The following is a 20,659-nucleotide window of genomic DNA, read 5'->3' as shown; positions in this document are numbered from 1 at the left end:
ATGTAATTAAATGATTGTTTAATTGTGAATGCACAGGAAGCTACAAAGAAAAGTTAAAATCAGCAGCATAGACTGTAGTGAGAGCATGAACACGAAAAAGCAAATGTTGCACAAGATAAACACCTGCACAGCGACAGATAAATTAAAAGGAGACTAAGAGGTAGGGGTGATGATCCGACACCTGTAAACAAAGCATTAAGAGCACTGAAGAGTGTTATAAGCCAGCAAGAAGCCTCTTCAGCCACAGTATCATTACAAAGAAGTAAGTGTTGCATTCTAGTTGTATACTAGTGCATGAAAAAATAATACATGTATTAACAGAAAGCATAACCTCAGCAACTCAAAAACAAACATCCAGCCACATGAATAAGAAAGAATTGTAATTCAATCAAGTTGGCGTTTTAATGAAACAGATCCTGTGATTGGTCAAAATGCCCCAACTCATTAAAAATGACCGGTCATTAATTGTCGATAACCACTCGCTAAAAAAGTCATTAACCACCTGCTGGCGAGGCGCATTGATACAATTAACAACCTTAACTAGTCTCGGTTAGCTTTGAGGGTCATTTTACAAGTAGGAAATATGAAGGCCAACAAAATACAGAGACCATAAGGTATGCGAAGTGATGATGTCGAATACGTGACGTAAGTTGATGCATGAATTCTTCCGGACTACGTCAGTCAATTCCAAAGATCGCTTCTGTGATGAAAAGAATTTGATTTAGAGTTTGCTGTCCAGAAACCCGTCAAAAAAGAAGGGAAAATGAATGTGAAAGAAAACAAAACAGGAGCAGAGTGATAAGATAGGACTGAAAGTAGTGTGTGAACAGAACAGAACCAATTCTGTCGGTTTACCATCGCATGAAAGCAGGAAAGAGATCGTCGTCAGATTGAATTACAATAACATTAACATGCTTCCATTTGAAACTTCTCGGTCGTCATCGTGGATTGACGCCCGACCAAAGTCTAATTAAAGCCCTCCGTCGCTTTGCTCCGTCGGGCTTCAATTAGCTTTGGTCGGGCGTCAATCCACGATGACGACCGAGAAGTTTCAAATGGAAGCATGTTAATGTGTAATTAATGCACAGGTGGCGGGTGAAGATGGGAATAGGGGAGATCAAAAGTTTCTGACGATGCACAAAATGTTATACACATTGTGGAGGCATCTAGAGTAACAGGGTTAGTGTTGCTCCCGACAGACAGCGCTGTATGCCACCAGATATCATCAAAGTCAGACAAATCAAATCCAGTGAAAGGCATGCTTAAAGGTACATTCCTTCTCATGTAAGCAACCATGTTCACAGCCACAGATCTCTTCAGGCTTTTTAAAGGGATAAGTCTAGCGGCTTTCATCTTCAATACATGCCAACAATCAACAGCCCGGATGCTTCCAGTGCACACTATGTGTGTCTTTTTTGTTCCCTTTGTTTATCCATTTGTTTTTGTTGTTGTTGAATTAATATTGTCAGAGACATGGATGCCAATCTGCCACGTTAATTTGATGAACAACTCCACTTTGGACAGAAAGCATCTAGGCTGTTTTCAGTATGTGTCCAAGTGAAAGCATGCGGTCTTACTCCATGTAACGAGACAAGCAAATGCTTATGCAACTCACCTTTTGTCATGTTATGCATGTATCAGAATTATAAACTTCTTCTTCTTCCCACGTACACTCGTGTTTTTGCACGAGTGGATTTTTACGTGTATGACCGTTTTTACCCCGCCATTTAGGCAGCCATACGCCTCTTTCAGAGGAAGCATGCTGGGTATTTTAGTGTTTCTATAACCCACCAAACTCTGACATGGATTACAGGATCTTTTCCGTGCGCACTTGGTCTTGTGCTTGCGTGTACACACAAAGGGGGATAAGGCACTAGCAGGTCTGCACATAAGTTGACCTGGGAGATCGAAAAAATCTCCACCTTAACCTGCCAGGGGCGGCCGGGATTCGAATCCACGATCTTCCGCTTTGGAGGCCGGCGTCTTACCACCAAGCCATACCGCCCGTCAGAATTATAAACAAAATATTTGCTGCTTTAGCTTCATAAAACCATGGAACAATGACTTGCTACTCATTGACCCAAACTTGACCCAATTGTGACCTGTATCAATCCATTTCCAGTTATCCAATCCCAAGAACATCCCACAGATGCAAACTGTGTGTAGTAGGTGTGTACAGATTTGTTACACATGCTGGACAGGGTTAGGAACATTGATGTGTCACAAGTGGTCATTGTTATGAAAAACAGCTGTCAGCTGAGGAGATCCGCCTATGAGAACAAAGGTATTCCCATCCCTGAAGATGATCTAAACCTATCAGTGTGTGAAATTTGGAGGCTCTAGCTTGAAAAACATTAAAAAAAAACTTCAACATACATTTTTTTGTGTCCATGGCCAGCTGGCCTTAAGCTGCTCATTACTAAGACTCTCCTGATTACTCCACTGAGGCAAAAGCAAAAAAGAAAACAAAAACGAACAGAACTCAAGCTAATTCAACACAACAGCTACAACTAAAAGGGGCTGCCAAAAATGAAAGATGACAAATGTTTGCTTTTTTCCCCTTCCAAAGCCAATACCTTTCCTGATCGCCTTGGGATCCAGTCTCTGATGCACCACTGCTGTGAAAAAAACAACGTCCAAATGGCCTTATGTTATTTATACACCCATTTCCCCTTATTCGTATTTTCAAGAACTTCCTCCAGACGTTTCTGTGCAATATTTGTGCACAGAGCAAATTACTCCTTTCCTTTCAAAGATACAGCACACATAAAGATGGACAGGTAGGGGGGAGTGTTGGGGGTCTGTGCTTGGTGAGCAAATGTTAATAGGCAGGTTTCACGGTATTGAGACATTCTATTGACTGCACAATGTGCTCTGATTTCTAACTTGCTGAACCAATTTTCTCAGTGTTTTTTTTTATATGCAATGCACAAATGTGTCATTTTGAATACAATTCTGAAAAAAAAAATCGTTTGAGTTGTTTTGTTGGCATTTTATGCACATGTGTTTGGTAGCGATCGTGTGAATCCTGACAGACGCCATTTCCTTCTGCATGACAGAAGCCAACCATTGATGTGAAAATTGAAACGAAAAGGCACTCAATTCACACTGAATGGTCATATTTGATAGCAGAGCTGCAATATCTAACCATACAAACAAAAACAAAAGCACAAATATGAATTTTGCATTACATATTTTGCACACAAAAAATCGAATCGAGAACTGGAAGCTGTCTGTCCGAAAAACTAAGTCTTCACAGATAAACCAAGTAAGCTTATTTTACCACAAGAAATGATAACATGATTTTATTTTGACATTGAAAACACACCTTTATAGTCTGTACTTCATAGGAAAGCATTTACAATGACCGAAATTTCGCGAAATTCCGCGCCGTGTCCATTTCTTGGAATGTCCGACCGTCGTCTGTCCTGGGTTTCCAACGATCGCTACTTTCACTTTTGTTGTCATTTCCGGGCAATCCTATGCCGTATGTGACATATTACACACTTTTCACAGTTGAGGCCGAAGGCGGGATTTGTGATTATTTTTTCAGGTGATATTTTATTGTTTTTGTTGCCTTTTTGTCGAGTAATATGCCGTCTGTCAGCCAACGATCGCTACCACACGATCGCTACCTCTTCATGCTCGATCAGATTTTTAGCTTTTTCAATGATTATAGAAGTTTGATTAACGTTTCCTTTGCAGTTCTGGATCGGTAGGGTAAAGGTATCTAATTTCGACATAAGATCTTGGGGGTACCTAAATCCGACCGATTTTCCAAGTCACATCAATGACGAGGTGCGCACGTCATCACAACAGAATGAATGCCATTCATACACGGGCCATTCATGAACCGGTTGATGACGCGAATTTACGGACCAATCGTTTTGTCGCGAGAGTTATTTGCGTCATCGGCACCGCGGCGCGAAAATTTGCCTTGCAAGTGTCTTATAAAGTTTTAACGTTGAGGGGGGAATCGAGACAAGGGTGTGGTGTATGTGTGAGGGCCCCAAAGGGGGGGTATCATCACGATCACGGGAAGGGAAATTTTAGCTTTCACGATCACAGTTACCTTGATTTTTTTTTTCACGATCACGAACACCAGTGGCAAATCACGGTCACGGTAAAAGTTGCATGTACAGAAAGCACGTGTCAAAGTAAACACAACCACACAGTAATTCGCTCCTCTGGATCTATTGTTTATTCAACACAAAGTGAGTGTTGCACTTTTTATTATTATTTTTTGAATTCTCTTTCATACACACATAGAAATACATATCATGATTTGTAATCAGTAACAAGAATGTTGTTTTCATTGTTTTCTCTCTCTCTCTCTCTCTCTCTCTCTCTCTCTCTCTCTCTCTCTCTATATTTCGTTCTCTCTCTCTCTCTCTCTCTCTCTCTCTCTCTCTCTCTCTCTCTCTCTCTCTCTCTCTCTCTCTCTCTAGTCTACACTCATACACATTCAACTCAGACACCCTCACTCACACACATGAATATATACTTGCACAATTTGACATTTCCAGAGCAAAATCTTGAAAACCCATTTTCTCCCCAACTATTGGGTGGATTGAAATTAAAGTACATGAATGTGTGATGGGGGTACACCATCGCCTGGTTTCATGTCCTTGAAAAACCAACAGGAATGCTACGGGCCAAAAATGGTTTTACCTGAAAGAAGCGCGCAGTGCCAGTGGCGAAGCCACAAGCCTGAGCCTGCGAAGCAGGCGAGCCAACTAGGGGGGTCCGGGGGCATGCCCCCCCGGAAATTTTGTCAAAAAACGGTTAAAATCTGTGCAATCTGGTGCATTCTGGGCATCATTTTCCGGGCTGTAATAGTGTTGTGATCTTGTTAAAAATCCCATTTTAGCCTCCCCCCACCACCATTCAACACACCTCCAAACTGGTGAAAACAACACTACTGTGCGCTGGCTTCATTGAGACCGGCGCCTGGTCGCGTTGCGCGATATTCACACGGATCGTTTTTGCGGATATTTTTTAACTTCACCGGAAAAAATTTGACTTTACCGGATTTTGAAAACGGCTTTATCGAATTTCCGTTAATTAGGCTACCGGAAAAGTAGCATGCCTGACAAAATCCCCAACGAACATGACTTTGATTGTCTTTGACATGAGGATCAAGTGATCCAAACTGGCACGTCTCCCCGCCATTGTTTCTGAATTTAACCCATTGTTGATATTAAAGTTTACAGGCGCTAATATAAATCCAAGCTTAATGCAAAGAAGCGACAATTAGAATCTATGCCAAGCGTGTCCACGTTGCTGGGTTGAAAAACACATTTCTAGTTTTGGTTTTGGCTACACGCAGACTCGATCTCGAGCCAGTCGAGGACACACTGAGCGAGTGACAGCCGGACGTGGCAATGTCGACAATGTCAATGATCTCACTCAAACTCAAAGATCTTGAACAAATTTCAAGATCTTTGCCTACATTCAGAACAGTCATAGAGCAACATAGATCAACATACCGCTTGCTATTTCGTCTTCGGAAAGACCGACCCGTAGCCTGACCTTTCCACCAAGGAAGGCATTCTCGCCGCCTGCTTTGGTCTGGCTTGAATCCACAAAATATAACAGAAGTTCGATGACAGTACCGCTGCACGCCATGTTTGATCTTCGAATTCGAATTTGACTGAATGCACTCAAAACTTTTGCACGAAGCCCTTTCATTGGATGAAGTTTGGAAGACCTTTGCAATTTGCCTTCTGATTGGATCTCTTTTAAAGGGAAGCAATCGCTGTCAAAATCATATTTCTGAATGTGTTGTTGCTTCCCTTCAATCGGAGTTGGCTCCTTGACGAATAGACTAGAGGATCATAGAGTGATACAGCTGTGAAAAATGTACGTTGAAAATAAAATGCTTTGCAATAATGCCCATCACGATCACGAAAACAAATCACGATCACGATCACGAGACTTGATTTTTTTTTCATCACGGATCACGGGCAAAGTCCCATCACGATCACAGAAATGGAAATTTCGGCAATCACGGTCACAGAAAGGTCAAAAAACGCCAATCACGATCACGGTTTTAAACCCTTTGGGGCCCTCATGTGTGTCTGTGCGTGTGTGTGTAGAGCGATTCAGACCAAACTACTAGACCGATCTTTATGAAATTTTACATGAGTGTTTCTGGGAATGATATCCCCGGATGTTTTTTTTTCTTTTTTTTGATACATACCTTTGATGACGTCATATCCGGCTTTTTGTAAAAGTTAAGGCGGCACTGTCACACCCTCATTTTTCAATCAAATTGATTGAAATTTTGGCCAAGCAATCATCGACGAAGGCCGGACTTCGGTATTGCATTCAGCTTGGTGGCTTAAAAATTAATTAATGACTTTGGTCATTAAAAATCTGAAAATTGTAAAAAAAAATAATAATTTATAAAACGATCCAAATTTACGTTCATCTTATTCTTCATCATTTTCTGATTCCAAAAACATATAAATATGTTATATTTGGATTAAAAACAAGCTCTAAAAATTAAAAATATAAACATTATGATCAAAATTAAAGGCACAGTAAGCCTCCCGTAAACCATCACAGATACGGTCAGGCTTTTACACACAGTACAAACACCCTTTCATTTAAACACTCACCGATTGAGAACATCCTAGGTGCCCTCCGTAAAGAGCGAACAATTTTCAAAGAATTTATTTTTGCGTGGTTTATCTTACCCCTGAGCCATCGTGAACTCGTGTCATCCAGTTTCCCTTTTTCACAATGTAGTCGTCAGTTAGTCATTTGAATGTGACTCGATGTGAGCTTATCTACAATAGCACGTTTTTATGCACGAAACAAACGGCTGTGGTTCACAAGAACTCTAGCGATGGCTTTTGACTGTTGAGAGGAACGGCGATATGCACTGTAAACCGTCGTCTGCGACGACCCTTGCGTGACCCTGCTTCCGGGCTTTTCTGATCTTGTCTTGATGAAAAACAAATTCTTCTATGATTAAAGAATTTTGTAACAAGCTGTCAATTTATTATTTAGATTTTAAAAGTTAGGTCTAGCGCAAAAACGCACCACGGTCCAAAAACATTCTGATAATCATCGATCCACGGCTATCGACAGTTTACATCGATAGAAGGGAAGTAACTCATTTTTGACCTGAGTTCAGAATGGGTCCAAAAAGTGTTCGAGACAATCTGCAAAATTAATTCTTTAAAAATTGCTCGCTCTTTACGTAGGGCACCTAGGATGTTCCCGTTTGGTGAGCGTTCAAATGGAAGGGTGTTTGTACTGTGTGTAAAAGCCTGACAGTATCTGTGATGGTTTACGGGAGGCTTACTGTCCGGGCGTGATTTCCGGTATCATATTCATAACAGCCGTCCCGGCCAGCACCAAAACGAGGCGCAATTGTTGTTAAGGAGAAGTCCACGAAAGTAAATTCTTTGAAAATTTCTCACGCTCGACAGAAAGCAGCCTGGATGTTCCCGTTCGGTGAGCGTTCAAATGGAAGTATGCTTGTACTGTATGTAGACACACGGGGAGCTGTGTGATGGTTTACGGGAGGCTTACTGTGCCTTTAAATTTTCGAAATCAATTTAAAAACACTTTCATCTTATTCCTTGTCGGTTCTTGATTCCAAAAACATATAGATATGATATGTTTGGATTAAAAACACGCTCAGAAAGTTAAAACGAAGAGAGGTACAGAAAAGCGTGCTATCCTTCTCAGCGCAACTACTACCCCGCTCTTCTTGTCAATTCCACTGCCTTTGCCACGAGCGGTGGACTGACGATGCTACGAGTATACGGTCTTGCTGAAAAATTGCATTGCGTTCAGTTTCATTCTGTGAGTTCGACAGCTTGACTAAATTTTGTATTTTCGCCTTACGCGACTTGTTCTTCTTTGTTTCTGTTTTTCGACGGCATAATTGGATGACCAAGCAGGCACGGCTACCTACTAAAGTCGTGTTGAGGCAGGCTTTGTTTAGGGATCCTTCTATCTCCCCCCTCCCTATGTGAGGAGAGTAGTTAGGGTACCCACAGTCTTTGGTGGTAAGCCTTCAGTTTGTGTGCGTCACTTATGTGCGTGTTTTTTGTTGTGTGTTTTTTCCACTTAAAATAAAAGTAGATTTGTTTAACATTCTGTATTCATATATGTATGCAATTGATTATTATTTTATATCAAAATGAGTGAGTGTCTTTTTATGAACAAAAAAGTGTTCCTTGTTTATGAAACAGGTATCTTGGCTCCTCTTGCCGTTTTCTAAATTAGGGGGTATCGATAGTATAAGTTTATTTCTGTCATTAAAAAAATGATAAAGAAGTACTTATCTGTTTTTATCTTGAACACACATAAATACACTTTCAAAACATGTGACTTTTGTTAGTGTATGGAGACCTTGAAATGTGAAAAAAAACATTTCGCCGGCCGGTTTAGGTGAAAATGGCGTTCTGATCAAGGACATCTGCATGCAAACATATAGACAGCCTCAGGCAAGGAACTTTGTTGTGAAAATCTGTTATATGTTTAAACTTTATGTAAATCATTTAGTATTAGTGGTTTTCTGTCTTCTTTCTGGAGTCAGGCTTGCATCAAGTTTGTTTAATAGATTTTCACGTTTTGGGGGCAACTTTCGTTTCGCTTGATTTTCTATGGAAAAAAAGACTCTGCGTATAATTTTTTTCTTTGTTTTGTGTGGTACTGATCCTAATTAATTACAATAACATCCATGTTCACAGTATTTCACAGTTTTATGTTTGACTGGAAGTGTGAGAAAATGGGAAATGGCTGAAATCAATACCGTGAAACCTGCCAATACACTATCACAATATAACCCCAAACAAAAAACATGCAGGGAAAAACTCTGTTCCCCTAATAATTATAACAACATACAATTTACAAAGTGTTCCTTCACTCATTTCCAACATCAAAATGGCTTGTACGTCTCTGAGAGTGTGGAACACCTTGCCAACAGGTAGCACACAACTATTCAACAACTTCCTAGAGTAAGGTCACTTCATTCAAGAATGTTATAAGAATGTTACTGTTTAGTGCAGGACAGGATTAGTTGTTATTTCTCTCATACTGTGTTTCAAAATGGGACCATTTTGCTAAAGGAAAACTGTATGTGTTAATTGTTACATATGGAAACCAAGGCCTCTAGGAGTACTTATTTTCTTCATGATTTCCATTCCTTTTTACATTTAGTCAAGTTTTGACTAAATATTTTAAACATAGAGGGGGAATTGAAACGAGGGTCGTGGTGTATGTGTGTATGTGTGTCTGTGTGTGTGTGTATGTAGAGCGATTCAGAGTAAACTACTGGACCGATCTTTATGAAATTTTACATGAGAGTTCATGGGAATGATATCCCCAGACGTTTTCTTCATTTTTTCGATAAATGTCTTTGATGACGTCATATCCGGCTTTTTGTAAAAGTTGAGGCGGCACTGTCACACCCTCATTTTTTAATAAAATTGATAGAAAATTTGGCCAAGCAATCTTCGATGAAGGCCGGACTTTGGTATTGCATTTCAGCTTAGAGGCTTAAAAATTAATTGATAATTTTGGTCATTAAAAATCTGAAAATTGTAATTAAAAATATTTTTTTATAAAACAATCCAAAAACAATTTCATCTTATTTTTCATTATTTGCTGATTCCAAAAACATATAAATATGTTATATTCGGATTAAAAACAAGCTCTGAATATTAAAAATATAACAAGAAGGGCAAAGCCCATACGACTCACATGCTTGACCTTGACATGGTCAAATAACTAAACCTAGCAATGACATCATACACTAAGAACTGCTTTACACATTTTTCCTACCAAAATACATGTGACCTTGACCCAAGGTCAAGGTCATCCAAGGTCATGCAACACAAAGCTGTTAATTCAAGACATAGGAAGTACAATGGTGCTTATTGGCTCTTTCTACCATGAGATATGGTCACTTTTAGTGGTTCACTACCTTATTTTGGTCACATTTCATAAGGGTCAAAGTGACCTTGACCTTGATCATATGTGACCAAATGTGTCTCATGATGAAAGCATAACATGTGCCCCACATAATTTTTAAGTTTGAAACAGTTATCTTCCATAGTTCAGGGTCAAGGTCACTTCAAAATATGTATACAATCCAACTTTGAAGAGCTCCTGTGACCTTGACCTTGAAGCAAGGTAAACCAAACTGGTATCAAAAGATGGGGCTTACTTTGCCCTATATATCATATATAGGTGAGGTATTGAATCTCAAAAACTTCAGAGAAAATGGGAAAAATGTAAAAAATAGCTGTTTTTTAGGCAACATTTATGGCCCCTGCGAGCTTGACCTTGAAGCACGGTCAAGATGCTATGTATGTTTTTTGGGGCCTTGTCATCATACACCATCTTGCCAAATTTGGTACTGATAGACTGAATAGTGTCCAAGAAATATCCAACGTTAAAGTTTTCCGGACGGACGGACGGACGGACGGACGGACGGACGGACGGACGGACGACTCGGGTGAGTACATAGACTCACTTTTGCTTCGCATGTGAGTCAAAAATTATGATTAAAATTAAATTTCCGAAATCGATTTAAAAACAATTTCATCTTATTCCTTGTCGATTCCTGATTCCAAAAACATATAGATATAATATGTTTGTTTAAAACAGTGCAGAAAAATAGACGATAATGAAACAGAAAAGAAACAAAAATAAAATATGAGAGAGAGAAAGAGAGAGAGAGAGAGTCTGAGAGAGAGAGAGAGATTGTCTTACCATCGAGCCAAATGACTGGTTGGTAAGCTGGTCTTTCACTTTGGTCACATGCTTTACAGTTGTCACATGCAATGTCAGTGCCTTCTTTCCATTTGACCCGTACCTTATAACATCTATATATACACCCTAATATTTTCTCAACGGATTAGCACGTATCTTGAGAATGACCCCTGGGACCTTCAAAAATACGGAATTCAGTATAAATACTGAGAAGTCTCATCACTGCTAAATGTAGTAATTTCGCCTTACGCGACTTGTTCTTTCACTTTTAAGTGGCTGTTTTTGGTGGTGGTATATGTGTGTATGTGTGCGTATTTACTACTCCAATCACTTAAAAAAATAAAAAAAAAATATAAGAAGAGACGATGTTCGGACACAACTCCTGTCGGGTTTGTGTGGGTTGTGAAAGAGTGAATGCTCTTGCTTTTATTGATGCAAACGTTCCCACGTGACGTGACATCAGCCACTGGCAAGGGTGTATGTCTCCACACGTGAACAAGGAGCACCCGGCAAAGTTTTCCTCGGTTAAAGCAAGAGTATTCCCTCTTTCCTAACCCACACAAACGCGAGTTATTTCCTGGATTCGACTCTTGTCAGAAGAAAATGTGGTCTGCATACATGGGTGCTGGAAACACAAATATTTGTTTGGCCATAGAATGATCACCACCACCACTTTTAATTTTACTAGTGGTTATATCACACTCTAGACAACTTTAATTTGGCAAACGACTAATCACAGCAAGGCCAAGGGCTCAGATTTGTATCATACCGATCGGTGTTGTAGCGATACACAGCATGATTCAGGTCGATGGAACTCTTCATGCGACCAAACTCTGGATCTTGTTTGATTTTCAACTCTGACTCGTTGGGTTCTCGGCTGCGATTTTCTGCAAAAAATCAACAAAAAATCACAGAAATTGAATAATCAATGATGTTTAAGAAATGTCATTATAGAAGGTGCTATCAAGTCATGAGAAATGATAAATTCAAAACTTTAATACAAAGGGATAAAGGTTTTAGGTGATGCCTAATCTTCCAACCTGTCCCTATAAAGAAGTGGAGTGCATGTTTATACTCTTTGTGTGTGTTTGTGTGTGCATGCATGTGACCATTTGGCTGTCTGTGTGTGAGAGTGAAGTCGTTCTTTGTTTCTCTGCTGGTTTGATATTTGGAATGTGTTAAAAGAGGAAAAACAGAAAGAAAGAAAAAAAGAAAGAGAGCAAAAAAAGAAAACTAGACACAGCAATTGAAAAGACAGCTACTAACCGTCAACTGCTTTCTTGAACTCTTTCATAACATTGTCGACATCAACTTTGTAGAATTCACTGATCTTGTGCTTGGGGAAGATCTCGTTGTGAAGAACATGGCGCATAGCCTGAAACGACACAAGTCCCAAATCATCAGGCAGGTAGGATGAAGCGTCTGCAGCAAAGATAACAGTATCTCAAACTCTGAGACACTAAGAATTGTTCTCTGGGCCCATTTTACTTCATGAAGGTAAAACAAAGTGAAGTTGGAAAAATAAAAATGAGTTTGAAAGCACCCTAGAATGGCTTTGCGCATGTGCAGGGGTTTTGCTTTGGGGACCTCCTCCTTTGACTGGAACTCTTTGAAATTATTTGACAGACACAGCTGATGCTGCTGTTCCCGCTTCATGATCATGCACTGTGAGACATGGTATAGAATGTGCAATCAAAAAGGGGACTGAAGAAAGAGCACTTTTTTTTTTTATACATGTATACATTCTGTGATATTTTATTAAAATTTAGCTTCTTTCATGATCAGTTGCTTTGGTTGAAAGTCAGTCAAGCAATCCATCAAAATTTGAGGTGTGGACAAAGAAAACCGTTTGACCTTATGAGTTATTTAATCAGTCAGCTGAACTATCTTGAGCTGATTCTGACCAAATCACAAAGTCTGCAAGACAGGGTCTGTTAATGTCTGTCTTTCTGTCTTCTTCATATTTCTCTTGCGACACAGACATGGGATTCTGAAATCTCCATTTTGACTGAAATTACTAGTAATATGGAAAGTTGTGGTTGATACCTAATTTTTAACGCTAATTTTGAATCACAACACCCCCAACAAAAAATACAGCAGAGTTTTTGAAACTTTACCAAAAACAGTAAAATTACGTCTCTTTGCAAAAGATTGCCTTTTTTCAAGTGACAAGTCTTTTGTCTCGTCCAAACATAGGTCATGTTTAGCACCAACCTATGCACATCACTTAAAAATCTCATGTCCGCTCTCTTACCTGTAGGTGTCCCTCTTCAGTGACGCTGGGGGGTATGCCTTGGGACTCCCACTTTCCTTTAGCAATCTCTTGGCTAAAGTAGTGGAAGATGCGGTCGATGATGTAGGCAGGCTTCAGGTGGGGGCTGTTGTTACAGTTGTAGGCACACTCAGGGTGCTCCATCAGCCAGGGACTGTCCTTGGAGGTGTGGTTGAGGACCAGGTCCGTGATGGAGAGAACGCGCCACTCCTTATGCATCTTGGCGATGAGGCTCTCTAGGTCGTTCATGGTGTAGACATTTCTGTGACAAGGGGAGTGAATCAACGCTCAGATGACCCGCTACACTGTGACCTTGAGTATTAATCAGGACTGATCAGATTAGAACTTCCACGCAAAAGTTGGCTGACAAACTCCTTAAAATTTTTCACTCAAGAATGCAAGCTATAGATCAGTGATTTGAATGTTTCATGCTGCAAGCCATAAACAGTCTTGACGCAAGTTTGCATCCGTGCTTGTGTGCACAGAAACATGAGACCAAAATTTGCAGAACTGATTATCGTTGAGGTCTCAGAATCTGAGAATGCATCTTTGCATCAGAACAATGAAAACACATGTCCTGCAACTCCCGACACCCCCCCCCCCCCCCCCTCAGCAAGCAAAAGCATACAACATGTGGTTCATTCATTCCCATACCTCTCATCAGTAGAGTAGACGGGACTGAAGCGCAGCTGGTCGCGGATGGAGTAGGCAGAGTTGGAGATGCCCAGCTCTTGCACAGGTGTGAAGTGGATGACATTGTAGCCTGTCTCCCTGGCAACGGCCAGGCGGCTCTCCCATTCGTTGAAAGGGCCAAGCAGCTTGGTGATGACGGTCTGGACCTGAAGGCAGTCCATGGTGATCTCCTCGTCTCGTCCCACCGACAACACTGGTTCAACTAGGAAGAATCCCTGGCCGTTGGCTTGGCCGATGCATGTACTGCAAACACAGAACAGGCCTTAATTTTTTTGTAGTGAATGCACTCTACTACTGGTAGCCAAAATATGAAGACCTAAATAAAAGACAAAGAATGTTTCATGTTAGTGTATCATCCAGTACCTCATATGTTAATTTCCTTCCGGAGATGTCTTAAACCCATGTCTTACTATATAAGCCAGGCATGTATATAAAATACTGTTTGCTTGCTAGCAGACAAAGGGATAATTAATACAATGCCAACCCTCTTACTCAATTCGTTGCTAGTAATAAGCTGATCATACATTGCATCACTGGCAGAGAACTATCATAATCTTGCACACTGTGATGTCAGAAAAACAGCATAATAATAATAATAATAATAAATGAGCATTTATATAGCACAACATCATAACTTTACAATTATGCTCTTTGCGCTTGACACATTTAAAATTAAAACACAGTTATACAAGCATTTACATCTACATTCATAGTCAACAACGCTTAATTAAAAGCATACACCATCACACATACATTACAAAAGATTCTTCCACTAACTAAGTAATAAAAACATGAATAAAATAGGTAGTAAAAAACAAGGAAATAAGCCTTGCATGTGAAGTGAAGTTTGAAACCAGCTGCTTCCTCTCATTACCCCCAGCCCACAAACTTCTGAAATCAAGTCCTGCTACAGATTTACTTGACGAATTACGTCCATTTTCACAAACCTTTCATCGATGGTGAAGAAGTAATTGAAAGAGCCAGAGTTCAGCATCTGGAGCTCAGCATAGATGTCTGTCAGATCGGAGCGCATTCCTGTGGGGCATTTCCATTCTAGCTCGTGGTAGGTGCGCCGATCGAACGGTGTCTGTGGATCTGGCGGATGGTTGCAGAACAGCCTCACGGTCAAGGAATGGAGGGAGGGGCTCAGCAAAAACCTTAGTACCCATCCTGTACATGATATGAACAAAAACTGCTGTAGAAAATCAACTGGTATACGGACAAGTCTTTTGTGTATGGCGTCCCTCTAGCACAGAAGCGTGGCGATTTGTCTCCTTTCAATTATTTTCAAAGTATCGCTAAAAACCACATTTTTTCATGCACTCCCCACAAACCCTTCTTCATTGACTGCTTTTCTGTCTCATTTCAAATAATGTTTGAAAATGTACTCATCTACATTTCTCGTGTTTTGACTGGCTCTAATGTGAATGTAAGAGTTTAGTCTTTGAACCTTTCAGAGGATGAGTAAGTCACCAAGTGAGTCAGAATGTGTGCATGTGTGTGTGATAGAGAGTGCATGTGACTTGTTACAGCTGTCTTTAACTGTCCTTGACTAAGTAACTACCGCCTGTACCGGTAGAAAGTAATGTATGCATGCTGACAGCCGTTTGAGCCAGCTCTATAACAATGGGTACTGCAGAATTACTGCCAAAGGCTAGTAGGGTATAAGGATTTGGAACATTTGAGGGTTTTTTGCCTATAAAAAAGGGAAAGTAAGGGACACACAAAGCGCATAAAAACAAATGCATCGATTGAACATTGGATTTCTCTTCTTTGAGCCATGTGACGTCAGAGCTGAGGTGCATTATGACTCATCAGAGTACAAATTATCCACAGATCCAACAACATTGTAAGTATATATATACTGAATTAAAAGGTAAACAATACTGTATGTACAAAATACCCTTTTCAAGTCGATAGAGAGTGGATTCTTTGTTCTCTCCCTTGTTTAGATGGTGGACACGCACTTGGTGGGTCGGCATACTGTCGCGTGTCCTGAAAGATACCGACACCAACCTTAATTTTTATTGCACAGTTTAATGCACATGCCATGCCATACCCAAGGTGATTACCTGTATAATTTTTATCATTTCAGTTCACCTGAACAACAAGCTTTACTGCTGAGCAAATTGCAATACATGAAAGTCAAATTATGCATGTCATCTTAGAGTTAGACAATCTAAAGAACAATGTACATGAGGTAGTTTACTCAAAAAGCTGAAAGAAAAAAATCCTTTTTACAACAGTACATTTTACATGCACACATATACACCCACATATACACTTTCTCTGAAAGTCACAAAAGTAGTCAGCAATGATTTTGTTAAAAATGTGAGGATCCTGGAAAAATCACAGCTGTCGTGACCTGAGGAACTGAACTCTATGACAAAACCCGATGTCAACAATCAAGCCCTGATTACTTTGTTTGGTGCAGTTTAATAAAAAATTTTAAAAAAAATCCTTTTCAAAGAAAAAGCAGTTTTGTGCATTTTGTTGGTTATAGCAGTGACCTAAAAATTTGACAGGTCAACCAAACTTTCAAAATGAATGAGAATAATGTAAAGCACTAAGTGTGCCGAATTTGAAGGGCCCAGCTGCAAAAATAAAACATAAACAACTACAAAAAACAAACAAACAGAAAACAAGAAAATACCTAATGTATCAGACCAAAAGTACATAATTAGAAGTCGATGTTAAAAAAACATTTCTGGACTGCTAAGAGTAAGAGGTTAGAACCCTGTGACCGCCAAATCAACGACTTTCACTTGTCAAGCTCTCTACTGATTCAGCTAACCTGGCTCACTGTCTTCCGGGGAAAAACATAGAATTTTTGACTTGGAATATTACACGTGAGTTCTGTAGCATGTGTATCAGTATTGACTTGTCGGTTTCCGAGTTTCTCCGTTTGACTTTGAGTACTGTACGTTCTGTCGATCTCACTGTTCGAGGGAAGTTACCCTGATAACTAACCCCATGCTCCCGTTCACTTCGTATCAGTTAGGAAAGCAAACTCATGTAGAATTAATTTCAAGTGTGACCGACATTATGTTTGCAGTCAATCTCTGAAATGCATCGACCAACCGCGGAAAGGCGCTGACATCAATGTTTCATGAAAGGATTTCCCTACCCAGAATTACAAATGATTTTGGAGACTTTGAAGATTTCGTTCAGGACAATGACGCCCTATATGGCCGATTTATTATGTAAAGGGAAGCAAGCGGATAACAAACGGACATTGACAGAGGAAATGAAGGGGAATTCTAACTTATAAGATCATATACCTATGATCGGACCCTTAATAACACCAATGTACCATAAGTTTGACAGATGACGGAGGTCCTAAAACTGCCTAACCGGAGAGTTTCTGTTGTTCTGTTAACATACAATTACAAGTTAACACAATCAAGTCTATTTTGAATCAGCTCACTTCTCTTTCCCATGCTGAGAAAGTGTGGCCTGTACCTTTTAGAGAGAGAGAGGGAGAGAGGGAGAGAGAGGGGGGGACAGAGAGAGAGAGAGAGAGAGAGAGAGAGAGAGAGAGAGAGAGAGAGAGAGAGAGAGAGAGAGAGAGAGAGAGAGAGAGAATACCTAATCCTGCTTAGCCAATATTTTTTTATTTTGCTTTTTACATCTGCATGGCACCTTGTTGTTACACCAGAAACAGAAAATGATGTCAACAGAAGAATAGTCCCAAATCAAGTTCACAACAACATACCTCCCCCCTCCCCTTCCCCACTTGTCAGAACATTATGTGGTACCATGTGTGACCCAGAAAGTCTGAATGTGCAGTCAGCATTTTTGAACAAGAAAAGCAAATGCTTGCACACGACTCCCCTTTCTTACCCCAGCCCCTCCCTGGACCACCTTACCCCTTAGAAGACAACCTTCCTTTTAAGACACCCCCCCCCCCCCCCCCCCCCCCAGATAAGACATTTTCAAGACCCAGTTTTCTCAGTTATTCTGTCCATAACCTCTGTAAAATTACCCCCATTATAAGACCTGATTTGAGCAGAGTTTTGTAGGCCTTAAACGGAGGATTCCACTACCTAAGACCCCACGCCCCCCCCCCCCCCCCCCACCAAAAAAAAAAGCTGTTCCAGCTTCATAAAATAATGTTCAAGAGAACTCCTTATGTGACCTGCATCAATACATTTAGTTATTCAACCCTAAGAATATTTCACATGTTCAAACTTGCACAACCCCCAACCTCCTCCCCACCACTATCACTAGCCTGACATACTCAACATCCACCGACATTTGAAAATAGATATATCTTGGTTTTTTTAAAACTAGAATCTCAATAATTACTAATTTTCTTGACCAAATTGAGTTTTGGCTAGCCCAAACAAAATATGCAATACTCAACTTGCGTGACCTCATTTCTGACACTATGACATCATTAGTCTAGCAAGACTGTGACCAAATCAAACAATGACATCATAGTCTGATGACCTAAAGACTTATTTTCTTGATAGCTCAGTGGATATTATAGAAATGAAAATATTCTCCAGCAAACATTTTCATGCTGTGACTTGGAAATTTGATGGAAACAGGCCAAATTTTGGTCATGTCTGCAGATTATCAACACCTACAATTGTGTGAAATTTGGAGGCTTTTGCTCCCAAAATAACTGAACAAATATCAACCAGTTTTTACGAACATGACTCCGCTTTGACCCCAAAATGTGACAAGGGTAAACAAGGGTCATGTTGACAGATTATCAAACCCTTGAAGTGTTTAAAGATCTAGGTTCAAAAACACCTGAAAAAATTAACATGTTAAGTTATTATGAATCGAACATGACCCCTATGACCCCAAAACTTGATGAGGGTCAATCAAACTTAGGTCAAGTCGGGAGATTATCAAACCCTAGAAGTGTGCAAGGATTCAAAGCTCTAGCTTCAAAAAAATTCAAAGATAACCTCAACGTTAAGTTTTTATGACCCGAACATTACCCCGCTGTGACCCGAACATTTGACGAGGGTCAACCAAACTGGGGTCACTTCAAAAGATCACCAAACCCTAAAAGTGTGCAAAGTTTCAGAGGTCTAGCTTGAAAAAACATCCGAGATAACCTCAACATTTAAGTTTTTTGTCCACGGATGAACGGCTGGACATATGGCGGGACACATATGAATCCTAATAGCTAATACTCACCAGTCACTCAGGTGAGTCAAAAAGGAGAATTTCTACTGAAAATGTTTCCCCTCTACATATATGTATATATGAACTACATGCATATAACCAGGCATGGGAATTGAAAAAAGTAAAACAAGGCTGAAAATTTGTAAGTAATAGCAAAGTCAACGGCGCAAAGCACCTAGCCCTGCTAGGCGGGTTCGGGGGCATGCCCCCCCCAGAATTTGTTTTCTCCAAAGAACCCAAATGGTGTAATTTGGTGTCATCTAAGCTCCAAGTTTGCCATTAAATTCAGTTTTTAGAACCATTTTTGCCTCCCCCATTTATTTTTTCGGCGGACACTTTTGCTTTTTCTGCGGAAAAAAAAATTGGCGGAAATTTGCCTTTTGGCGGACAATTCCCATGCCTGATATACATAGGACTTTAGTTATGCCACCTGCTTTGGTCTTTATCTGTCATTAATTTAATTGTAAACATTAATACATATCCTGTTGACAACCTACAAGGATGTAGATCTATGGTCTACAAGTACAATTTGTTTGTTTATTTGTTGCTTAACGTCCAGCCGACTACGCAGAGCCATATCAGGACGAGGAAGGGGGGGATGAAGGGGGCCACTTGTCAAGCGATTCCTGTTTACAAATGCACTAACCCATTACTTGTGTCCCAGCAGGCTTTAGTAAAACTAAATTAATACCTACTGGAAGATTACCAGTTTCCAGTATGTTAAAATAGGCTTAACCTATCTACTGCTGGACTTACATCAGAACACTAACAGATTAAACTATACATGAATCGCGAGACAAGCGGCAAGAGAAGAGATTTTTGGAAAAAATACAGGTGAATGAGCAAGAAGGCAGAAAAAAGAAAAGAATTCATGAAGAAAAAGAGAGCATGACAGGAAAGAGGAACCCAAAATCTACCTAACAGCAAACTAGAAAGCTCCTGCGGTTCCAAAAACAGGAGGGGCCTTTAATTTCATAACCGCAGTGCCCCACTGCGGGACTACAAGTACAAGGATGTAAGTAAACTGGGATGTCCTGAATTAGACCAACACAAATCAAATGTTTGTTTCCGATGACAAGGCAAACAAACAGTGTTGGAGGTCGTTTTTGTTTTGTTGTTGTCGATTAACTCATTGGACGTAATATTTCAGACCTTTTTTGAAAATTCGTAAAAAAAAAAAAGAAGAAGATTACAGCTTAGATCAAAACTGTTTAGATCTCGATGAATTATTTGACCGGATCTCTGTCCATGCAAAAAAATAAAATTGTTCATAAAAAGCTTCATTTTTGAGTTATGCTGCTAATTAGGTCACTAAACGAGAAAATAAACTTTTGTTTGTAGTGCACACATTCCCATTTTAAAGACTGAATCCATGAATCAAGTGCTCAGATTTTTTTTTACAGATAAACAAATGAAACATACAAAAAATACGAATGCCACACTGCACACAATTATCAACATTACACTGGGAAACAAATTCCAAACATAAAAAAAATCCAAATTGTAAAGCAAAATACAGTGGAACCCCTCTCTAAGACCCCCCTCTCTAAGGACTACCCCGCCACAACGACCCTTTTTTTTATTTAACCGATGTGTTTCCTTATATATAGTTGTCACCAGTGTACCACCCCGCTCTAACGTCTAAGGATCGACCTAACAGCTTGTGCAACGACTTTGTCAGACAAAGCCAAGACTCTCAGTCAGCGTAAGGCATCACTGACAAACTGGTTGCACTAAACCGCTGAGAGGCGTGATGGTTGGGTGGGCTGAATAAACATCACAAACCAATCATCAGATCAAAGGCAGGTC

The 20,659-nt window shown here is 40.1% G+C and overlaps 1 protein-coding gene across 4 annotated transcripts in view; it reads right to left on the bottom strand.

Moving 5' to 3' along the window:
* LOC138967147 (glycogen debranching enzyme-like) overlaps window positions 1-20,659 on the bottom strand; it is a 78,939-nt gene that overhangs the window by 54,328 nt on the left and 3,952 nt on the right. For 3 of the 4 annotated variants that reach the window (XM_070339649.1, XM_070339648.1, XM_070339645.1), the window contains exons 2-8: window positions 15,609-15,700; window positions 14,653-14,875; window positions 13,667-13,948; window positions 12,995-13,274; window positions 12,007-12,115; window positions 11,510-11,627; window positions 2,577-2,618 (exon numbers count right to left, since the gene is read on the bottom strand). In XM_070339649.1, the coding sequence (XP_070195750.1) occupies window positions 2,577-2,618; window positions 11,510-11,627; window positions 12,007-12,115; window positions 12,995-13,274; window positions 13,667-13,948; window positions 14,653-14,875; window positions 15,609-15,687 (1,133 nt within the window). In that variant the 5' untranslated portion in view covers window positions 15,688-15,700. The remainder of the gene's footprint in view (window positions 1-2,576; window positions 2,619-11,509; window positions 11,628-12,006; window positions 12,116-12,994; window positions 13,275-13,666; window positions 13,949-14,652; window positions 14,876-15,608; window positions 15,701-20,659) is intronic. The other variant, XM_070339647.1, reaches the window with a different exon arrangement.

Source organism: Littorina saxatilis, linkage group LG5 (genome assembly GCF_037325665.1).
Source record: "Littorina saxatilis isolate snail1 linkage group LG5, US_GU_Lsax_2.0, whole genome shotgun sequence".
NCBI lineage: Eukaryota > Metazoa > Mollusca > Gastropoda > Littorinimorpha > Littorinidae > Littorina > Littorina saxatilis.
Note: the sequence above shows the minus strand (reverse complement) of the source record. Positions and strands in the feature narration are given on the sequence as shown.